Source organism: Microtus oregoni, unplaced genomic scaffold (genome assembly GCF_018167655.1).
Source record: "Microtus oregoni isolate MIOR12 unplaced genomic scaffold, Mior012 000082F_ref0000272, whole genome shotgun sequence".
In the NCBI taxonomy this organism is placed as follows: Eukaryota; Metazoa; Chordata; class Mammalia; order Rodentia; family Cricetidae; genus Microtus; species Microtus oregoni.
The window spans coordinates 4,522,120-4,544,877 of NW_024544542.1; the positions used below are offsets into that span (position 1 = coordinate 4,522,120).

The following is a 22,758-nucleotide window of genomic DNA, read 5'->3' on the forward strand; positions in this document are numbered from 1 at the left end:
GTTCTGCTGTGTCTACGACAGTTGTTATATAATGGTTAGATCTGGAATATAGATTATAAAATTATAAGGAATAGATTGTATGGGAGGGTGGTGCCCCTGAGTCCACCCAGGACATACCCAGACCCCATATTCTCAGCACAAAAGAGATTTATTACTCCTGAGGGCCAATCATGGGAGGCGGTGGTGGACTCTGGATTGGGCAGAGGCAGATAGCCAAGCAGCAGCAGCAAACAGCAAGCAGGTGGTTTTTGCAAGAGTAGGTGTTACGAAGAAGGGGGAGTCTGTGCTATGGTGATTGGTAAATCCTGATTGGACAGGTTAGCCAGATAATAAATTCTGACTGTTCTGTCTCAGGAATGAGTCAGTGATCAAATAAGGAAATGGACTTTGACAGCTAGCTTTAAGAATGTAGCCTAATAGCTTTTAGCAAAGAAGAGAGAAAGTAGGAAGAGAGCAAGACATGTTGGCACTGTGTTTGCCATGTTTGGACCTGTGTTTGCCATGCTCAGGCCTGCTAGTACCTTCATACAGTATCTGTAGCCACACATGTGTTCTCTTCCTAATTCCTGCTTTTCAAATAAAAACATTTGGGTAAAATATTATTTGTACATATAACTATGGTGGTACCTAAAATACTAACAGAAATTAAAATACTGTCTCAGTTAATTGTGTCCAAACTTTGTAGTGTAAATTAAGAAATATCTAAAAGTTGTACTTAAAGTCTATGTGTCTGAAATGGTCAGACAGAAAAAGAAATCAATATTTTTTGGTAAATAATAACAAATATTATACTTATGGATGACGTACAGTAGTGGTGAGGAATGCAAACTAAGCACATTAGTAGAGTAGATCAATATAAACATATTCTACTAACACAGGAAATCCGGGTCTCTTTCCACCTCACTGTCATGGCTGCATCCTGAAGTAATAACAGTGGAAGGCAAGTGCTCCAAGCCTCAGAAGTCTCCAGATGAAAGCCTCATTTGAGGGGTTGTTGAGGGTGTAACTCACTGGGGAAAGCATGCTTGACCTGTGTGAGGCCCTGAAATCTATCCCCAGCTCCACACTAGACGATTCACAGATGATTTTCTTTGGGTTACAAGCTCCACAAAAAATATGACATGGAGACTTATTATTATTATTATTATTATTTTTTAACATTTTTTTATTGAGAAAAGGAGAAAAAAAAACAAGTTTCCACCTCCTCCCAACCTCCCATTTCCCTCCCCCTCCTCCCACCCTTCTCTCCCTCCTCCCACCCTTCTCCCCCTCCCCCCACTCCTCTTCCCCTCCCTCTCTAGTCCAAAGAGCAGTCCGGGTTCCCTGCCCTGTGGTAAGTCCTAGGTCCTCCCGCCTCTGTCCATATCTAGGAAGGTGAACATCCAAACTGTCTAGGCTCCCACAAAGCCAGCACATTACGTAGGTTCAAAACCCCGTGCCATTGTCCTTGACTGGAGCACTGGACTGAGCTCCCAAGGTCCCAATGAGGAGCAGAAGGAGGGAGAACATGAGCAAAGAAGTCGGGACCACGAGGGGTGCACCCACCCACTGAGACAGTGGAGCTGATCTATTGGGAGCTCACCAAGGTCAGCAGGACTGTGACTGAAAAAGCATGGGATAAAACTGGACTCTCTGAACATGGCAAACAATGAGGGCTGATGAGAAGCCAAGGACAGGGACTTATTATTAATTATGAAAGCTTGGTCTTAGTTTAAGCTTGTTTCTAACTAACTTATAACTTAATCCATTTCTATCAGTCTACATGCAGTGATGTAACTCATGGCTTTTGCCTCTCCTCCTGCATGTCCTGTTTCCTCTGTGTCATGTTGATGGCTCCCTTTGCTTCTTCTCTGAGACGTCTCTGTCCCCCGAAGCCCTACATAACCTTTTCCTGTCTCGCTATTGACTATTCTACTCTTTATTAAACCAATCAGAAGGCATCTTGGCAAAGACACATCTTCATAGTGAACCAAAAGATTATTCCACAACAACTTGACTTTTTCCCGATTTTCCTCTGATCACAGCTGACGGCGTTTGCAACAACTCCAGATGGGTATACGCCTGAGTACCCGCTGACCCTCATCATTAAGATCGAGGATGAGAATGACAACCACCCGATTTTTACAAAGACAACATACAGTTTCACGGTTCTGGAAAACAGTGCAGTTGGTGAGTTCCTACACCAAGGATCCAGGGCAGCTTGGATGGACTTTGATTTATAAACTGAGAGTCTCTGTGGCCACAGGAAAGCCCTTCACACTGGTGGCAAGAAGATGGGTCCTGGGAGAAGGTTTCTTCTCCTTCACTAATTTCTTCATTTGGAAAGCTTCAATTTCTTAGTTTCTCATCCAGTAAATGGGTTGTCTGTAGACTAGATTATCAAACCGACTACGTGTATCCCGTTGCCTCAAGAAATAAATGACTTGAGTGGGCATTGAAATGTTTCTAAGGAGTCTATAAATGACATCATGCAGCACCTGGACACCTGTCTACTGAACTCCTAATGAGTAAATAGGATTCTGGGCATGATCAAGAGTCACTGAAAACAACACACAGAATTTCCTACTCTTATCCTCAGGACTGCATTGGTGCAATGTTAGGCTGAAGTTTTGGGTCTTACCCTAGAAAGACTTGACTGAACTGATTTTTAGAGAGAACTGGCTAATTCAAGAGCAGGCCTGCAAATGGCAAAAGAGATTTAGAATAATTAGAAAATATCAGTAGAAATTCAGAATTCACAGAGGGACAGTGTAGTCATTTATAGGAGCCCACACCAAAATACAGTGAAAATAAGTCCTGGGATCATCATTTCCAAAAATAGAACGTAAATGTATTTACAAGGAAGTGTTATTGTATGTAGATAGCAATTAACTTCTAAAAGCGGTGATCCTGGTCTGTAATAAGGTACTTCGGAAGGGTTCTGAGCTAGGCAGAAAAGAGCGAAATAAGAGACACGGAGCACTTAAGGATTTGGAAAGTCAATGGCAGCTTTTCCTCCGCAGGCTCTGTTGTGGGAGAGGTCCGTGCGACTGACAGCGACGAGCCTGATACGATGCACACTAGGCTGAAGTACTCCATCCTGGAGCAGTCGCCATCACCGCCCACTTTGTTTACCATGCATCCCACTACGGGTGTGATCACGACCACATCGTCTCAGCTGGACAGAGAGGTAACAAGTGCCAGTTGGGACAGCTGGATTAGAACAGCTGCATTTGTGTGGCTCTTCCGAGTGCACTGTCTCAGTTGGGCAGGGTGGTGACAAGGGTTAGCGGGTAAATCTGGGCATTTAAGAGCACACATATATTATCTCTAGTCAGAAATATCTCAAAGTGGAAATACCCCAACACATGAACTGTTTTGAGCAATGATTTGATGTCACAGATAGACAGTTCAGCAACCAACCTCTCATGGACAGATTTCAGCTAGGACACAGGCATGCTAAAAATATGGCGTAAAATTCCCTTTGAGCTTTGCTTGTCAGGCATGATTAGAAAACACAACAATTTCGTGTCTATTTGTGGGTCTGACACCGAGATATCCTATGTGGATTCAAGTGTTCTAAAATCTATAAACATCTGAAACACTTCTGGTCCCCAGACCCTTTAGATGAGGGATGCTTATGCCTGTCTATCTCAGAGCATTACCCGTCCGTGTGTTTCTGAAGTATGATCAGTTCCCAACTTTAGGAAATGTATCGTTTTTATTATGCAGAAGAAGGTCATTCAGTGGTTACTTAATGACATGCTAATTTAGAACACTGAGCTTATTCTCTCCTGACTTTTATCTTTTATGAAATCAAATTTTTCATAATAGTGTATTCGTAGTATTAAATGAGGAAGTTTCAAAAAAAAAAAGAGCAGACCTTCTCAAGATGGGCAGAAATGTGTTGTCTACAGAGAAAGAATTATATTAACACGGGTCTCTTCAGCACTCTTCTTTATGTCCTTCCCCCTTGCATAGGTAAAACTATCTACACACGTGTAGCCTCTGGCTTTCATCTCAACTAACTGCTCAGATTCTTACCTGTCTGGACATCTGAAATCCATCTTAGATGCAGTATATATAAGATGTGACTTGGCAGCAAACTCTCTTTCCCATATTTTCTTGGTAAAATGGCTTTAGTAAGTTCCCCTGTTGATGATTTTTCTAGTATCACCATGGAGTCATGTTCTCAGACTGTGTTAGATGTCATCCTTACATTCTAGTTTAAACTGTCCTAAGCATGTTAACATTCTCTATGAGAATATTTTGCATGGATGCTCTGTACTTGTGAATACCCTAAGCCAATTACTTAGTGCCAATAAACTATTGCATCCCCCAGCAAGTACTAGTCACCTAGATCCTTACAGCATTTTGGTGTGCTTATTTACCATCTATGATCTTTAATCTTGTAGAAGTACATGACTATTGGGTGTTACTTTGAATCTCAAAATTTCCAACAGGGGCTGGAGAGCTGGCTCATCAGTTCGATCTTTCTGCACTTTCTTCTGGGACCTGGGTTCAGTTCCCAGCACCACACTGGGTAGCTCATAATTGCTTGTAACTTTAGTTCCAGGGCATCTGACACCTTCTTCTGACTGCATGACCTCTGTGACATGTACATACTTGCACTCAGGCACATGCATAAAACTAAAATAAATAAAATAAAAATCTTTAAAAAATGACTCTTTCTATTAAGATATATATTTTCTGACTTAGTGCAAATTTCCAGATCTTGACAAATGATTAAACAATATCAAGCTATCATGTGTACACTTCCCTTCATACCTTAATGGTTGAAACAGTTCATCCAAAGTTATCTTTGCCAACAAATGGTTGTTTTTATTGAAGTGATTTAACAAAATGTTTTCTAAATATTCTCTGGACAGCTTCAGGTTCCTTTCGTGTGTAATTACTGCCCTTTGCAATAGAAACGGCAAGCAACCAAACGGCAGTAAAAAAAAAAAAATCATAATGGCTTGTTAAACTTCCAAACCAAACCTTTAAGTAAACACTTACGGGGTTGAGGAGTAGGCTGGGCAATTAAGAGTACATTCTCGTGTGTGTCGTGCCGGGAACCTTAGCCCATATCAACTGTACCACCAGCCCCAAGGGATTAATACTCTCTTTAGAAATCTCTGGTCACCCCTCTCCCCAAACACACACATATACGTGGTGACATATAATGAAAACATTTCAGAAAGTAAATGAATGTTCCTGGCAGAAACGGTTATAAACATTGAACATAGAAAGGAGTTTACTGGATAGTACTTGCCTGTAATTTGTTGATCTCGGTTTTCTAGTTTTCACTTGTTCAGCCTTCTTAAATGTTGCAGTTTCTCTTTCATCTGCACACAACACTAATCAGCCTTGTAGGAGAGTAAAAGCCTGGTTTGTTTTCCTTTCTCATTAACTGACTGTTTCTGATAAATCTCAATGCGTCTTGATGCAAAGGAAACATGCTCGCCTCCTGGCAGACAGCAGCATTAGGTTTGTAAGGACAGTCAGGGGAAGTGAGCTGCAGATGTAAGAAGAGGTTTGCTGGAGGGGACATTGGAGAGGTGCATGTGAGTAGCATAGCTACTGGGTGAAGACAGGGAAGATCAACAGGGACTGAAGCCATGGCATGAAGGTGGCTGGAGAGGAGAAGAGCACTCATTTTAGTTATTACTCATTTGAATGTAAAAATGTACTTTGGAGGGACATAGAACCTTTTCTGCATTGCTACGGAATATTGAATGCACTCATGACACCTATTTCCCTTTTGGAAGTTGGTAAAGCTTACTAATTATAGTTCCTTGAATTGATAGCACTTTCCACTTGAGAAGTGACTAGTTTTCATGTATTGATTGCATAGTACTAGAGCAAGGCACCTTCTCTGGCATGTAAATGCTGTTAAACATCACAACGTTCCCCTAAAGAAGAGCAGCAGAGCCAAGGTTCTACTTATAAAGATGCCGCGTTTGCCTAACAGTTACACTTTCTTTGTTTTCAGTTAATTGACAAATACCAGTTGAAAATCAAAGTGCAGGACATGGATGGCCAGTATTTTGGCTTGCAGGCAACAGCCACCTGCATCATCACTGTCGGAGATGTGAATGACAACCCTCCAACCTTCACTCGCACTGTGGTGAGTGTGTGCTGTTTGTTAGAGAGAAATGCATGGCTGGTAGCTTGAAGGTGTGCACATCTCTTTGTGTCCCATTGTTTGGCAGGAAATGCTCACAATGACATGAAAGTAGCTTGGGGTTAGTTTTAAACATGAGAACATGTGCTCTGGGATTTGTAAGAATGAGCTTATTTCCTGTGGTGATCTTGTTTTGTGATGATTAATTGATGAAGCTTTTCTCTTTTTTTTTCTTTTAGTATGAGACATCAGTGGAAGAAAATACAATTGATGTGGAAATCTTACGACTTTCTATCCAGGATAAAGATTTAGTTAACTCTCCTAACTGGAGAGCTAATTACAACATCTTAAAGGGCAATGAAAATGGAAACTTCAAAATTGAAACAGATCCCAAAACCAATGAAGGCATTCTGTGTGTGGTTAAGGTAAGGATTAATTAGTAAATTAGATATTTGTGATTTATAATAGAGAATCGCAGGCAAAGATTTAATGGGCAGAAAGATATTTTGGTTAATGGAAACATGAAATACATAATATAGCTAATTATACTATTTTATTCATATAGATTAAATGAAGTGAGCATGTTCACTGTGAGTAGCTGTTAGTTCGCTTTCTATAGCTGTGATAAACATCATGAACAAAAGTCAGCCGGGGAGGGAGGCTGCTTTTTCTCCAGGCTTCCACTTCCATGTTTTTATAGCCCATCACCAAGGAACTCAAGGCAGGACCTTGGAGGCAGGAGCTGGAGCAGAGACCGCGGAGGGACGCTGCTTATTGATTTCCTCTTTCTGTTTGCCTAGTTTGTCTTCTTAGATACTTCAAGAACACCTTCTCTGGTGGCCCCACCTACAGTGCGCTGGGCCCTCCCACATCAATCGTTAATCAAGAATATGCCTCATTGGTTTTCCTACAGGCTAGAGTGATGGAAGCATTTTCTCAGCTGAGGTTTTTTTCTTCCCAGATAACTCTAACTTGTAGGAAGTTGGAGAAACCAACCAACAGAGCCTTGACAAAGACATAATTTTAAAATGTGTTTATTTGTGTTTTATTCATGTGGCATAGTATGCATTTTCTTACATATATTTTAACACTTTAAAACTTAGCAGAGCGTTCACAGTAATGGACAGAGCCAGTCTTTTACAGACTATTCTTTCTGTTTTCAGGGCAAGGAGTAAGTATGTATTGAGTTTCTTAAATGAGTCAGAGCTGGTCAGACCCACAGGGAGACTATCACTGGGTCTATTGCTCTGTATCTTGTACATAGTACAGTCTTATCATGCAGGGTCTTAGCATGCAACTCAAGCAGTCTGTGACATACCCATTTCCAAAACATCTTTCGGATATTATTTTGCACATAAGAGTCAGTGAAGCAACCCAAGATGTTTCGACCTTAGATGCTTATATGGCAGCATTAAGTAGAACATAACTCCATCCTGGTCTGGAGCAGTGGTTCTCGACTTGTGGGTCAAACAACCCTTTCACTGTGGTCGCATAGCAGATATCCTGCATATCAGGTATTTATATTACAATTCATAACAGTAGCAAAACTACAGTTATGAAGGAACAATGAAACGGTTCTATGATTGGGGTCACCACAACATGAGGAACTGTATTCAAGGGTTACAGCTTTGGGAGGGTTGAGAACCACTTGTTTAGAGTGTTTTCCTTTTGTACACGTTCTCCAGGACTGTGGATCAAAGAGGATAAATCCATTTTCCTCGCAATGATACAAATTAGCTTCAGTTTCTGGGTCAGTTTCTGTTTCAAAACAACAAAGAAAGCCCTTTAAATCCCATGCCTTCTTTGACCCCACTGATGCCCAATCCCAATACCAGACTTTATCTCTGGGTCATTTCTGTCAACTGTTCCTGTTACCTCAGCAACCAGGCAGATTAAAGGATACTTGCTCTTGACTTTGGAGGAAGAGATTTCAAAAAGGAACAAATAATGTCTCTAAGCTTTCTTTACTCTTGTTTCTCCACTGTTGTGGTGTTCAACTCTGTTGGAAAAGACCAAAGACGTAGACTCAATTTAGATTGAGGTTAAATGAATTTATTCTTACTGATAGCAGGGCAGCAACCTTGGAGTCAAACAGCATGCCGTGCTGAAGGCCCAAAGGGAGGGCTTATAGGTGGATACTAAAGGTGTACATTATAATTATCTATGGAATCCACAGCTGGGCAAGAGGATTGTTTCACCGCCCTCAGTTGTTTCTCTTTCCCATTGTATAGTAATGAAAGGACCACTTCATCCCAGTCCTGCAGTGATAAGCAAGTTTACAGAAGCCAAAGGAAAGCAGTTCATATCTCGCAGCTGGAGCACCATTATCTAATTCTTATCCCATTTTAATATGGCACCATATCAATTTTCTTTAGTCCTCACAGGGGAGTTATGTGCAAATTATTACACAGGTCTGAGCATTCTGGGGCAAGTATCACTAAGGGCTGGGATACAACAGTTTATTTCTGAGCAGGCAATAACACAGTCCCACCAGCTTAGGGCTGGCTGTCACATCCCCACAACACTCCTAAACACTTTATAGGGCTGGGGCTGTAGTAGTGTGATGGTCTAGCATACCCAAGGTTTGGATTCAAATCCTAGACCAACATAAAGTGGGCATGGCGCCACATACCTATAAACCCAGCATTTGGGAAGGTGGAGCCAGGAGGATGAGAAGTTATTTTCATTCTTAGCCCTACAAGTGATTTCAAGGCCAATCTTGGATACAGGAGACAAAACAAAACTGAAACGAAAACCGAAAAACTTCTTTAAAATTTGACCCAGTTTTTCACTCCCAAATCTAGTATAAATAACTGTCCTTCTGAGGACTCGGAGACAAGCTTTCTAAAGTAACAAGTGTAAAATAACTTACAGTCCACACCCAAAATTGGAACTTGGTTAAGCGTCGTATCCAGATCTCTGATACCTTGTACTTTAAACTTTCAATTTTCAACTTTTTCAAGTTTCAAGGGAAAGTTAAATAATTTTTGTTTGTTGCCAGTCCCGCCCAAATTCTCGCTTGTTTGAAAGACTCCCCGCCCCCAGCCGCCATGCAAATGGTTCAAGCTTCTGTTTAATATTCTCATGATTATTCCAGCCTGGTACTTACCTATTTTCAACTCAGCAACTCCTGTGTGTAAGGAACTTCACCAGCTCTTCCAGGGATTAATCTGATTTTCAATGCATTTCCTACAGCCTCTGAACTATGAAGAACGAGAACAGGTGACCCTACAAATTGGTGTCGTTAATGAAGCCCCATACACTAGAGAGGCTACTGCAAGGTCACCCATGAGCACAGCTACAGTGACTGTCACCGTGAAAAATGTGGATGAGGGCCCTGAGTGTATCCCTCCAGTCCAAACTGTGCGGATTCGAGAAAATGTGCCAGTTGGAACCAGAAATAATGGGTATACAGCGTACGACCCTGAGACCAGAAGCAGCAGTGGCATCAGGTATGGTCTTACTCTTGTTCCTTTCACACTTACAATACTAGAAAAGTCCATAACTTCTTTTGTTATTGGCATTATGATTTGACTCATGATACTTCTTGCTGTGTTACTTCACCATGGTGAATAGGTACAGGAAGTTAAGTGACCCAAGAGGGTGGGTCATGATTAATGAAGACTCAGGATCGATCTCCATTTCCCGAACCTTGGATAGAGAGGCTGAGACTGTCCGAAATGGCATCTATAATATTACAGTTCTTGCATTAGATGCAGGTAAGAAATCTGTTTTTAAGACTACTGATGCATCTTTGATTGTATACTTCCTCAGTTTAAAGTCAATGACATATTTTATGTTTTAATCTCATGGTGCAAAGGATCAGACCTGGGTCTTCCAGTTGCTAGGCAAAACCCTTGACTACCTTAACCCAAGAGCACACTTCATTTTTGAGACAGGGTCTCACTGTGTAGCCTTGACAAGCCTGGACCTCTCTATGAAGACCATATTGGCTTTGAACTCACAGAGATGCGTCTGCAACTACTTCCAAGAGCTGCGATGGAAGGTGTTTGTCATGCCCTGCCTACCAAACATACATTTTTTTTTAAAACTGGCTCCATATATTCTCCGTTTATTTATCCCCAGTATAACATACAGAATAATTAATAAATTAAGTTTGCTGTCATTTATTAACTCTTGTCAGCTAATGGTATCTTTAGTATTAGATGCAGTTATAAGATAATGTGGCCTAGGATGAGGCCAGGGAGAGGGCTCTGCTGGTTAAGGTCCTTACTACCAAGCCTAATGACCTCAGTTTGGTCTTCAGGTGAAAGGAAATAATGGACTTCTAAACACTGTCTTTTTGACCTCCACTGTCATTCATTAAACAAATGCAATAAAAATTAAAAGAAAAGTTAATTTTGTCTAAGAAACAAAGTTATTGTATATTAATGATAGTCATCAAAACATGGGAAAACTACTATAGAAAATGTATTCATTTATCTTGCAACGTTCAGGAGAGTCATAAAAGGAAGAAGGTATTTAGTCTCTTAGTACATTTCTAGATAACATTTTACAGGAAGCTAACAGCAAACTTGGGGGCTAGAATCCCAACTAAGCACATTATACAAAATTAAACCACTCACAATTCATAGTGTGTTATAAAATGAGAGGATCAAAGTATGCGCTCACTTATACTACCCTTGTTTCTGTTGCTATGATGAAATTACCAGATAAAAAGCAACTTGGAGGAGAAAGGGTTTACCTCATGATTCCAGGTTATAGTTCATCATTTCAGGCAAGTGAAGGCGGGAACTTGAAGCAGATAGTTGTGTCCACAGTCAAGAGCAGAGAGAATGAGAGCACAGATGCTTAGGGCTCAGCTAGCTTTCTCCACTCCTGTATGGGCCAGGCTTTGCCACGACTGGATAGCTGGGTCTTCTCAGCTCAATTAAGGTAGTCAAGGCAACCTCCCAGACATGCCCACAGGCCACTCTGAATTATCTGCACCATGACAAGCTGACAATTAAAACTAAGCCTATACCATAGAAGAACATAAAATATGTTATATATTGTGCATCCTGAAAAATCATTAAAAATTTGGGTACAGTGATTATGTATATAAAACCCATACAGTATATAAAATATAATTTTGGTATATCTTTGTTTGGGCATGGTACATACTGAAAATTCCAGTATTTGGGTATTGGAAGCAACAGGATCAATTCAAGGCCAGCCTCAATTACATAATAAGTTTAAGGCTATCCTGAGATACCCAAGACACTGTTTCAAAAAAAAAAAAAAAAAAGGAAAGAAATAGAAACAAGAAAAAAAATCCTTGAAAACCAAAAGGTATAATTGAATTTTTTACATTTGTAAAATGAACATGCAATTAAATAAGCATAACTCATTATGCTCTAGCTTGCAGAATTAAATAGTATACATGATTTTAGTACCTGGAGGCATGGCATGCCTAGCCTGTGAGCCTGTGATGGCTCTAGAACTACCATGATCCAGCCACTGTGCCAGAGGGCCCTTGGTTAAGGTTCTGGTTGCCAGGCAAGCTTGGTTTCCATTGTCGTAGATTGACAGCTGCATGTAAGATGTGGCCACAGGCACTGAGTGGTGCAGTTTTTGTTTTTCCTTTTTCTCCATCTCTAGTGTCCAAATCCTCCTTATTAAGTAGACAGAACAAATGATTTCCAGACAGGAATCCTAGTTTCATGTTTTGCTTTAGACTTCATAACCTTCCGGACCTTCGTCTGCTTCATCTTTGTTTTCCCAATGCTGTACCTTGTATAGAGTTGTCAGGAAGATTTATATATGTATGACAGGCTAATTACAGAAGTTACACCCTCAGTCCTAAGTTCCATTTACTTAGATGACCTTCATGAGGTTACACCTGTAGCCATCATTTCTACATTTGGAAATACCCCTCCGCCCTTCAAACATGTCCATGAACCATTTTCTGTTAAAATCTTCCAAATACATCCCATCTACTATTCAACTTCCCTGTTTTAAACCCTTAAGCATTCTCTTCATGTATGCTAAACTCCAAGTTCTCTACTCTAGCTTTCAAAGGTCTTTATCTCTTGTCCATGTCAGCTCCCACCTGCCCACTTTCTCTATTTTCTTCCCCTCACAGGTGGGTGTGACATGCTGTCCACACCCTGAATTTGAAGTGTACTGTGTACCCTACTGTTCTCTCTTTTTGTCTCTTCAACATCAGATAAAACTTCTCTGTCTAGAATTTTCCATGCCTAATGTAATGACATAGTGAGTGGATGAAGTTTTTCCTTTGGTGTTCCCTGTGTCACTGCTCATGTCTGCATTTGATGTGGTAACTTATGCACTGTAATTAATTAATATAGATATTAATTTTCAGAGTGTGATTTTCCAGCAAAAAATAAAGGCACTAAAAATGTGTTCTTATTGCTCTGTGTCTAGCTGGGAGAAGCTGTACTGGAACTCTGGGAATTGTTCTTGAAGATGTGAATGACAATGGCCCCTTCATCCCCAAGCAGACGGTGGTAATTTGTAAGGCCACCATGTCCTCCGCTGAAATTGTTGCAGTTGATCCTGATGAGCCAGTGAACGGCCCACCATTTGATTTTAGTTTGGAGAGTACCGATTCAGAAGTACGGAGGATGTGGAGATTGACAAGGATTAACGGTGTGTGATTTCAAACACTGCCTTTCCTTTCTACAGCAGGCTGCTCTCCTCTCTCTCTCTCTCTCTCTCTCTCTCTCTCTCTCTCTCTCTGAAAATAAGAGAAAATTTCATTATATGAGAACCACTCAGGATAAAGATCTAAATTTTGGTGTAATAGGCCATGAGCCTCTCCAGTATTTGCTGTTGATATCAGGATTCTCTTAGGTTGTCTGGAGATTTTCATCAACATCCAAGAACCCACCTGCATGAGTGTTTTTTTTTTTTTTTGATTTTTCAAGACAGGGTTTCTCCGTAGCTTTTGGTTCCTGTCCTAGAACTAGCTCTTGTAGACCAGGCTGTCCTCGAACTCACAGAGATCCACCTGCCTCTGCCTCCCGAGTGCTGGGATTAAAGGCGTGTGCCACCACCGCCCCGCTTGCATGAGTGTTTTGTAACTGCTGTCAAGCAGCTGGGAAGTGAGCCCCTTCTTGCAGGGGTGTCTGTCCCTGACAATGTCCACCACCCCTCTGCTTCTGTCTGTCGCTGTGCTGACATCTCATTGTTTTGTTTCTAGTTCTTCTTGGGAATCTTTCTCGTTTTGGTTTGCAGTTGATGATAGCCCAGAAGGGTCCTGTGGTACAGGAATGGCTGAAGTTAAAATGGTTTTTCCCCAGTGCCACATTGCATCACACCTGTACCAGAACTTAATTCTTGCCTCCTGTCACGCTGCCATGGATTGTGACATCATGGCCTCATAGTTTTCTTAACTCAAGGACCTCAGTCACCTTTTGGGTGATTTGAAACTTGAAAACTCCAAAATATTTTCAACCTCAGCTCTCAATGGCTATGCCTCAGTTTCCTGCTATGACAAATTAAAAGGTTAAGAAAAAGTTGAATACAAGCAGAGCCTCAGATGGGGAAAGAAAAGCAAGGGTGTAGCCAAGCAAGTCAATACAACCTGTCTTGAACCCTAATAATCTACAGACTGATAAGATATACATGTTAAAACAATATTTTCCTGTGTGTCTTAGAGAAGAGGAGAGAGATTTTTATTTATTCTTTCTTAAGAAAAAAGAAAACTTTATTCTTGGATTTTATCCTTCCTATTTGTTTGAAGTCAGAGTGCTTTAGTTTAAATGATATTAAGAGAAAATGTGGGCTTTTAGACGTTTCTCCTCAACCAAGCAATGCTCTAGTCAGAAGCCTTGTGCCGTCTTGTCTGTGTGGCACAGGAAGTGAACCCATGCTGGGCATGAAGTCTCCTACTAAGCTGTAACCCAGCTCCAGAACTTTGTTATTTTATAAATACCAGTCCTTGATAACATATGAAAACTTGGGCGGTGCCAGGACAAGAAGAATGTACCCAGCAGAGGTCTTTGCGTTCCATGGTTTCATGTCAAGTGCCAGATCCACCAACTGTTACATAAATCTGACCATGCTATTTACTCTCTGGGAGAATCAGTTCATTCTTGTGTAAAATTGGATTATGTCTAGAAGTCAACAAGACAATGAAAGAAATAGACATGACTCACTCCTAGTTCTGTGTGTTGGCTCATGATTATGTCTTAGATAATACACTGAATATATAACTGTGGTTTCTATTAAAATCCCAGTTCTGTGGTTTCTTATCATAGGTAGCCTAATTCCCATTGGAAACTTCAAACACTATACTGATAGTGAGCAGGCCACATCAGGGAATTAAGTAATGGAGTGATTGCCCTGTTGCTTGTGTTAGTCTGCAGTGAGTGCAGTGAGAATCATTTTACAAATTGTGCTCTGAGCCTGGGATCTGGATTTTTGATCTGAATATTTCCTACTTTTAATCTAAAAAAAAATCCATGTAATCAAACCGCAACAAAAACATTCACTTGGTCCCAGTGACCCATAAGCATAGTGTGCTTGTGTTCCTGTGGTGTGCGCATGACCTGCTCATGGAGTACATTTCCTCCGAGCTGTCAGAACACGTTCTTGCTGATAAACCACAAGTATTCATGTCCACTTGGCAGAATTTATGAAAACAAATGAGAGATACCAAATTTTCAGCCCTCCAAGTCCCCGATGAATGGAAATCTAATATGACAGGTTTAATTGAATATGTTAATGATAGGACAGAAACTAACCTCTTACCACATCTATTAGTTATGATAGGAAGGATTTGTTTATGAATGGATAAAATACTTTATTCCAAGAGCCAAGCACTGCCATAGGCAGTGTACTAATTTCTTTCCTCAGTGCTGAGACAAAATAGCAGGCGGCAGACGCGTGATCCAGCTGCTCACATTCCGTCCACTGTCAGGAAGCAGTGAGCGAGGAAAGCTCATGTTCCACTCTTTTCTCTCTCTTTCTCTCTCGTCCAGGAGCTCAGCCCACAGGATAGTGCCACCTGCATTCATCACTTCAACCTCTCTGGAAATGCCCTCAGGAGCGTCACCTAGGGGACTTTAAAATCCTGTCAGGCAGTGCACGCTAACCATTGCGGGCAGCATTAGACTAACTAACCACAGTGCGTTTGCGGTGGCTGTGGACCAGAGGCAGTCAGTCCAGCCACAGCCAGGATTGCAGTATTTATGATAACCCACGAGTGTCCATTTTCAGGGAAATGGCTATCTGTTTGATAACTGAATGATTTTGCTGAAGAGATGTTGGTGGCTTTTGTATCACCTGGTTTTATTGTTTATTCAGATACAGCGGCTCGTCTGTCTTATCAGAATGACCCTTCATTCGGATCCTACGTAGTTCCTATCCGAGTCACGGACAGACTTGGTCTGTCCTCAGTCACTTCACTGAATGTCCTCATTTGTGACTGCATCACTGAAAGTGACTGCACAGCCCGCTCAGGAGAAAGGACCGGCTATGCCGACGTGAGACTTGGACCATGGGCTATTCTTGCTATACTGTTGGGCATAGCCTTGCTGTTTTGTAAGTCCTTTCTTGAATCTATTCCAGAACCTTTAAAACAATGCTAAAACATATTTTTAGAATGAATGTTAATACTTTTTGGGTGATGATTTGGACATAGATATATTTCTATATGTTTAACATATGTAACACAATATATTTAACATTTATTTAAAAATTTTGCATATATCTCTTTTATTTTAGTGGAAATATGCCCTATGTGAAGTCAGAGAACAATTTTCAGGAGCTTATTCTCTCCTTCCACCTGTGGAATTCTGGGAGGGAACATAGGTCATCTGTCTTGGTGGCATGCACTTTTTCCTAGCGGGCCACCTCAGCAGCTCATATATTTAATGCGTATGTTTAAATGTACTTATGTGTCTACTCAGCCGAATATACAGCTCACTGGAGAAACATACCATGTGGTATGTGTTTGTAGCATTTCTGTTAAGGACACACATGCTTTGACACATGCAATCATATGTTCTTGAAGGTGTTTTAAACCTTTTGATCCATGATTTATTCATATCAGATGCTGTCAACACAGTTTTCCATTATGGATGAGAGACTTAAGGGAGCTCCTGACTTTTCTTCCTTTCTCCAGGTATCCTGTTTACGTTAGTCTGTAGTGTCTCCCAGGCAACGAAGCAGCAGAAAGTTATTCCTGATGATTTAGCGCAGCAGAACCTAATTGTATCCAACACCGAGGCTCCTGGAGATGACAAAGTTGTAAGTCACTCATCTGTCCCTTTAAACCAAGTACAGAGGACAATTTAATCTATACTATGTGTTCATTCTAAAACCAGTTTTGTTTGGTTGTTTGTTTGGTTGGGTATTTTTTCTCAACAAACTTCTTTTGGTGTCTGGGGACTTAGCAGCAAATGTCATCCATCCCAGGGAATCAATAAAACACATATGGGTCCCATGGATGTGCGGTATTTCAATTTGACCATCCAATGCTGCTTAATATTAAAAATCCTTTAGTATGCATTTTTTCCCATTTCATGTGTCTCATGGGTTCAACACTAGGCCTGTATTTCTTACAAATCTATTTAAACTGATGTTTATGCTTTAAAATATCGCATTTAATTATGAACAGTTCACCAGTATAATTGTTTTTTTTTTTTTAAACCTGGCTCCAGCAATAAAGTCTCTACAGACTTTGATCATGGTGGGAAAAGGTTTATTGGATTCTTCCTGACTATAATGTGGGTTAGAAATGAGCCCGAGGCAGGCAGTCCAAAGCAGCAGCCAAACAAAAGGCTGCTGAGTGGCACTGATTTTCTATTCTAATATGTGAAGAAAGAACAAGTAAATATCTCCCAAAAAGCACAGCTGGTGATCAGAGCAGGGAAGGTCTAGAACCACAGACAAACAAACTACAAAAACAAAACAAAAACCGGACCATATCTGAAAAAAAGACTGAGGGGAAAAATTTAAATTATATTTCAGGATGTAAACACATAACCTAGAAGAGGAATGTTGGCATTTTTGGTATTTTTTTCTGCCTAGTTCATTCCTTGATTTATGTAGATCTGAAGGGATTTCATGTTTATTGCAAATTTTCTTTGTATTTGAGTTGGAAGGAACTGACTTCGTATAGACCAAGAAAGCTTATCATTACTTCTGTCTCTTATCTTGCCTGTAAAGGTGAATGGGATGGGTTTAGCTGAGACAGAAGTCCCTGTGACACAGGAATGCTGCTTCGAAAGCATTGGAAAGCTGTACTGGAACCTGCCCAGCATGCTAAGGAGTGTTTAAAGGCGGAACCTACATCAAGCTTTGGGATTTGTGCCTGCAATTTCTTTCTTGTGTTAGACATGGCATTTAGTACAGGGCGCATGCTAGAGGTACTCACGGTTGCAAAGACAGACAGCCGATCCAGTCCGTGTGTTTGGAAAGATTGCCTTGTAATGCACCTAAGCCAGGGCGTCGTCTGCACCTGCCTACTTCTACTGTGTTTGCTCCTCTGTATATTTAACTGATGCTTGCCATTATCTTTTCAGTATTCCACAAACGGCTTCACAACTCAAATGGTCGGAGCTTCTGGGCAGGCAGCTTTGGGAATGTCGGGAGCAGGAGCCAAAAGTGGAGGGCAAGAGACCATTGAGATGGTGAAAGGAGGACACCAGACCTTAGACTCCTGCCGCATGGCCGGCCATCACCACACCCTGGATCCCTGTAGAGGAGGACACGTGGAGGTGGACAACTACAGATACACTTACTCCGAGTGGCACAATTTCACGCAGCCCCGACTTGGTGAAGTGAGTTTCTGAGCTGTTCCCCAAACTTTTGTTGCTATAATTTAAATTTTACAAAAGGTTCCAACTTAGTGTTTGGGTAGACAGCTACTTTTAGTTAATGACGAATATACTTATTGGAAGGTTACTATTTTTAATTAATTTGGGCTTAATTATGTTCATATTAATGTGGTCATTCACTTTCCTGAATATTTTATTGATTTTATTACTCTTTTTGTTGCTGCTTTTTGCTCTTCTGAGACATGGTTTCTCTGTGTTGCCCTGGTTGACCTGGAACTTGCTCTGTAGACCAGACTCGAATCAAACTCAGATCCGCCTCCCTTTGCCTCCTGAGTGCTGGGATTAAAGTTATGCACCATCACCACCCAATAGCTTTTATTACTATTTAAGTAAATAATTTTGTGCTATGATTTTGTTTCTGACAAATGTTGTTTTAACAGCCCAACATCTAACACAAGGCAATATGTACCATCACTTTGCTGTTGAGAGAGAATGGTGCCCACATCAGTTTGGGTTCAGTTTATTGAGTGTGCTTTCACTTTTATCATTGTTTGGAGAGTGGGAAGCAATGGCCACTTAAAATGAACACTTGGTTACTTACTGCCATTCAGGACTTTTAGAGGCATGCTAAGACTGACTTTCTGGTGTAATTTTATGATACAGACCAATCATGTGCATTTTCTACACATAGGAAACCATTAGAGGACACAGTCTCATTAAAAATTAAACAATGAAAGGTAAATCAAAGAAATTCTTTTTCTGTAAGTACATTTTGGTGCTTAAAATAATAAAAATAAAATGTGTTGTGTTTTCTCCCTGGCAGAAGGTGCAGTTGTGCCATGAGGATGACAATCAGACGCTCGCTCAAGACTACGTCCTCACGTACAGCTATGAAGGAACAGGCTCAACCGCTGGCTCTGTAGGTTGCTGCAGTGAGCAACCGGAAGAAGACAGACTTGAGTTTTTGGACCATTTGGGGCCTAAATTTAGGACATTAGCAGAAGTATGCACAAAGAGGTGAAGAACGCCTACCAGGGTAACCAAACTAATGGATTTATTACTTTTTCCTACCTGCTTTTAAATATAAACTAGGCTTTTTCAAAAAAGAAGATATTGTATTTGGGGCTCCCCCCACAGCCTGCCTTGGTGTGCAGAATCTCCAGAGATGCACATTTTCAGAAAGACCTTGGACTTCAGTACATTTGAACTTGAAAACCATTCTGCATGGGTTGTAATTGATCCTTATTACCCAGGTGTCACCTACAGGTGGAACTTTAAGGAAATTTGCATTATTGTTTACATTGGGCATAGTGACATCAACCAACTTATTGTACAGTAAAATTTAATGGATCTGAGTCTATTTATGGACTACTTGACCTATATCCCAATTGGAGACTGTAGAAACTGTTATTTCCAGCTAATGGGTTAATTGATTTTTCATATGGTGCTTGGAAACTGTTGTTTTCCCAAACATTCTAAACTGTATATACTGTGTGTTACATTGTTGTATTCTCGTAGCATGGCTTGACTTCTTAGTATAAAAGTAGACTGCCAGGGAGTTATTGAGTGTGTTTATCGTTCCATTCCAGTGGGGTTTGCTTTTAGGTTCTATTCTGGGTGAAATCCTACACTGCATCTACATCTCCTTTGTATTGACTTTGTTAGTTAAATTTAGATTTCAAAATTTCTTTAAAATATATTTTTATTACTCTTACAAGTTCTTTTGTTTTTGTTTTTCCTGTGAAATACCAAATGGTCTACATTCCCATCCCCTTTCCACTTCCTTTTTTTCCCCTCTCCTGTCAGTTCTGAAACTTGTACTTGGAGAATCCAATAGTTCTCAAAAGTTGTCTCTTTTCATAAAATAGTTTTTCTGTGGTATGTAAGCATGTGCATTGTCAGTTTTCTTAAGGTCAATGTAATAGCAACTTTGCTTTGGAATTTTTGGTAATTGCTTCATTCTTAGTGAAGAAGTTTTAATTTTTTCATCGAAACTAAGGCTCTTTCATGATCTGTTAGAAGCAACATTCTATATAACAGAAACAACAATAATGTAGTTAGAAGCAGGATGTGGCTATCTAGTGTAGAAAGGCTCATTTATGATTTCTATCTTTAATTCAGGGACACTGGAAATGGGAAATAGTGATGGTCTCTGAAATAAACATCTTGGAATAAGAATTTCAATTCATCTCTAGGATGACAACTTAATAACTTTTTAGATGCTATAGCTAGTCATAATTACATGACTGTAAAATTATTTTTAAAATAGTTTGTAATTACAGCTTTTACCAAATATAGGAATGGGCCAAATGATCTAAAACTGTTAAGAATTTATACATGAGTAAACTTCATAGCCAACCATAGATCAGAGGTCACATCTCCTTCCGTGAGCTCAGCACTTACATTCGGTGCACGGATATTCTAGGTGCACTTGTGATGTGTGTGATTGTTCTGGTGTGTCTGGCTTGAATTCATCAGGCTGGCTTATGACAATTATTTTTCAGAACAAAGATTTGGAAAATTTTGGAATACCAGTTATGTTTGCAGTAGAGTCATTAATATTTTGTCAAAAATATTGCCAGTTATTTTTAATAAATTATGTACAAAACGATTGTGTGCTAGTAGTGATGAAAATATAAATGATGCAACTTCAAGCAGCTGGGTGGGTTTGTTACCCTTGGGTCTCATAGGAGTGGATATAATACAGGGAAGCGCCTTGCCTTTCTCAGCTGTGGTTACAGATCATAGAGTTAGCCAGATTCACAGATGTTACCCTCACACCCATTCCTGTGCTGTGGCCTTGGCCAATTCGCATACTCTCTGTTTCTTTATTTTTATCATCTTAAGATGGAAGATAATTTTATAAGTTTTAGCTAATATGTTTTAAAGACAGTTGAATTAAAAGAAAAATGTGTGGCTGTGTTTTAGTTAGGGTTCTTCTTGCTGTGTTGAAGCATCATGATCAAAACAACTATTGACTTATATAGATGAATTTTTAAAAAGGGACAGAGTAAGGAATAAAAGTCATACAAAATGGTCTACCTAAACTTACCCCTAATAATAAAAAATGTTTTTAAATAAATCATACATAAACCCCTTTTATATCAATAAGAATCAATTAAGAAAATGGGACAATGGAGACTGTTTTGAGTTGACATTTGCCGCTTGAGAATGTGTATCTTCAGAATGATCAACTGATGACTGGATCTCATATGTGCTGTTGTTCAGAACACATCTGCAGACATTGTGGCACATGCACAGGCCTGCTTAGTTTGTCATGCTATGGATGGACATGGTAGGTCCAGGAAGATGAACAGAAGAGTATCCACTTCTTATACGGTTGATAATTCAGAAGCCCTCTGAATTAAAGCTTTACCTGGAAAGCCCTTTCTCAGCAGCACCCCTACTTGCCCCACCAGAAATCAGCAATGGGTTGCTGCAAGTTTGTAGTTCCTTCCAGTCAACACAGCAATCTTCAATACACAGGCTCCAGAGTGGATTCCCTAATGCAAATCCCATTGCTCTCCTTACTGGGCACGGGTGCCATCTAAACTCTCTGGACCTGCTTTTGTGCCTTGTGTTGAGAGGGGAGATGACTTCTCAAAAGGACGAGTTGATTGATGAAGACTTGCGGCAGAATTGCCCTGAGTATGCCTGGACGGCCACTGCTGATGTGGAGAATACTTCCTCTGGGGCAGTCACCACAGCTGCAGTCTCCTTTCTGTGGCTTTCTGCCACCTGCCCCTGTCCATCTAGCCCAGAAGCCTGACCAGCGTTTACCAGGGATGGATTTGAGACTTCATGGCTCAGAATCATTTGTCCATCTCGTTCTTACGGTTGCGTATTTTCCTTCTTTAGTGGATCTGGAGTTGAATTGGAAAGCTGCTGTTTACCACTAAGAATAGTGTGCTACTACAGCATCCCCAGGGTTATTATGCCACGCTGGCCATTTATTTATGGTAATCATGGGTAGGTAAGACTGCTGGTGGCTTTCCTCCTTTGTGAGATTTCATGGCACCTTCTGGCACTATGAAAGCTAGTCCTCAAGGAGTCAGGTCGGTGACCTCCAGGCCCTATTTCTGATGTGGTTGGTGTCTTCAGCAATTGGGACTTACTCTCCTCCTTTGGGGGACAGTCAAGTACAATAGCAGTAGCCTCTAATGCTTGGGGGACCTCCTGAGCAGCATTGATCAGCAACTCATGCATGGTGTTGGGTTTTTGTTATATGATCTTCAGCTCTTGGAGGGAGCATTATTAACCCAGATGAAGAAAATTTTGTTTAAACTATGTATGTACTCACACTTCGTTGTAATACAGTTTGGGGGAAGATAGTTAATAGTATAATCTCCTATGAATTTTTAGATGTCTTTACTGTTATTTTATCCTCCTCCCTCTTCCTCCTGTTTGCACCTTCCCCTCCTCCCTAGTTAGAGTCCCCTCCTTTTCTCCATTTTTGTGATCATATCACTTGAACCCTGTTATTCCTTTTTCTCTATTGCTCCCCTATCCCTCTACTCCAATAATAGTCCCCTTTTTACTTTCCTGGTTTGGGCAGCCAATCTCAGATTAGACATGGTTTTTTAATCTTGGGTACTGATTCTCTCATGTAAAATCTGACCTTAGCCTTTCTTATTAGTCCCATTGCTAGCCCTTTTTCTTGGATCCAGATAAAAATTCCTTCTGTTGTTATTTTCCATTGTGGGGACTTGAACTTAGGGCCTCTCACATGTAAGGCAAGTGTGTACCACCAAACTATATTTTCAGCCCCAAGCTGATACCATGGCACCTGATTTCAATCTGGCCAGCCACTCTTGTGACTTCCTGGAGTAAAATGTTCTTTCCTTCTGTGCCCTTCAAGCCTCCTTAAACAACAGAGCCCTGAGAGAAGACTTGGTGTCTATG

The 22,758-nt window shown here is 40.6% G+C and overlaps 1 protein-coding gene across 2 annotated transcripts in view; it reads left to right on the forward strand.

Moving 5' to 3' along the window:
* Window positions 1-19,573, forward strand: part of LOC121441874 (desmocollin-2) — a 34,128-nt gene extending 14,555 nt beyond the window's left edge. Inside the window, exons 6-17 of one of the 2 annotated variants that reach the window (XM_041643211.1) lie at window positions 2,025-2,169; window positions 3,003-3,169; window positions 5,975-6,109; window positions 6,346-6,531; window positions 9,302-9,558; window positions 9,683-9,825; window positions 12,494-12,718; window positions 15,380-15,616; window positions 16,200-16,324; window positions 17,602-17,859; window positions 18,548-18,593; window positions 18,680-18,817. In XM_041643211.1, the coding sequence (XP_041499145.1) occupies window positions 2,025-2,169; window positions 3,003-3,169; window positions 5,975-6,109; window positions 6,346-6,531; window positions 9,302-9,558; window positions 9,683-9,825; window positions 12,494-12,718; window positions 15,380-15,616; window positions 16,200-16,324; window positions 17,602-17,859; window positions 18,548-18,583 (1,914 nt within the window). In that variant the 3' untranslated portion in view covers window positions 18,584-18,593; window positions 18,680-18,817. Of the gene's footprint in view, window positions 1-2,024; window positions 2,170-3,002; window positions 3,170-5,974; window positions 6,110-6,345; window positions 6,532-9,301; window positions 9,559-9,682; window positions 9,826-12,493; window positions 12,719-15,379; window positions 15,617-16,199; window positions 16,325-17,601; window positions 17,860-18,547; window positions 18,594-18,679 lie in introns of both variants that reach the window. The other variant, XM_041643210.1, reaches the window with a different exon arrangement.
* The last annotated feature ends 3,185 nt before the right edge of the window (window positions 19,574-22,758 follow it).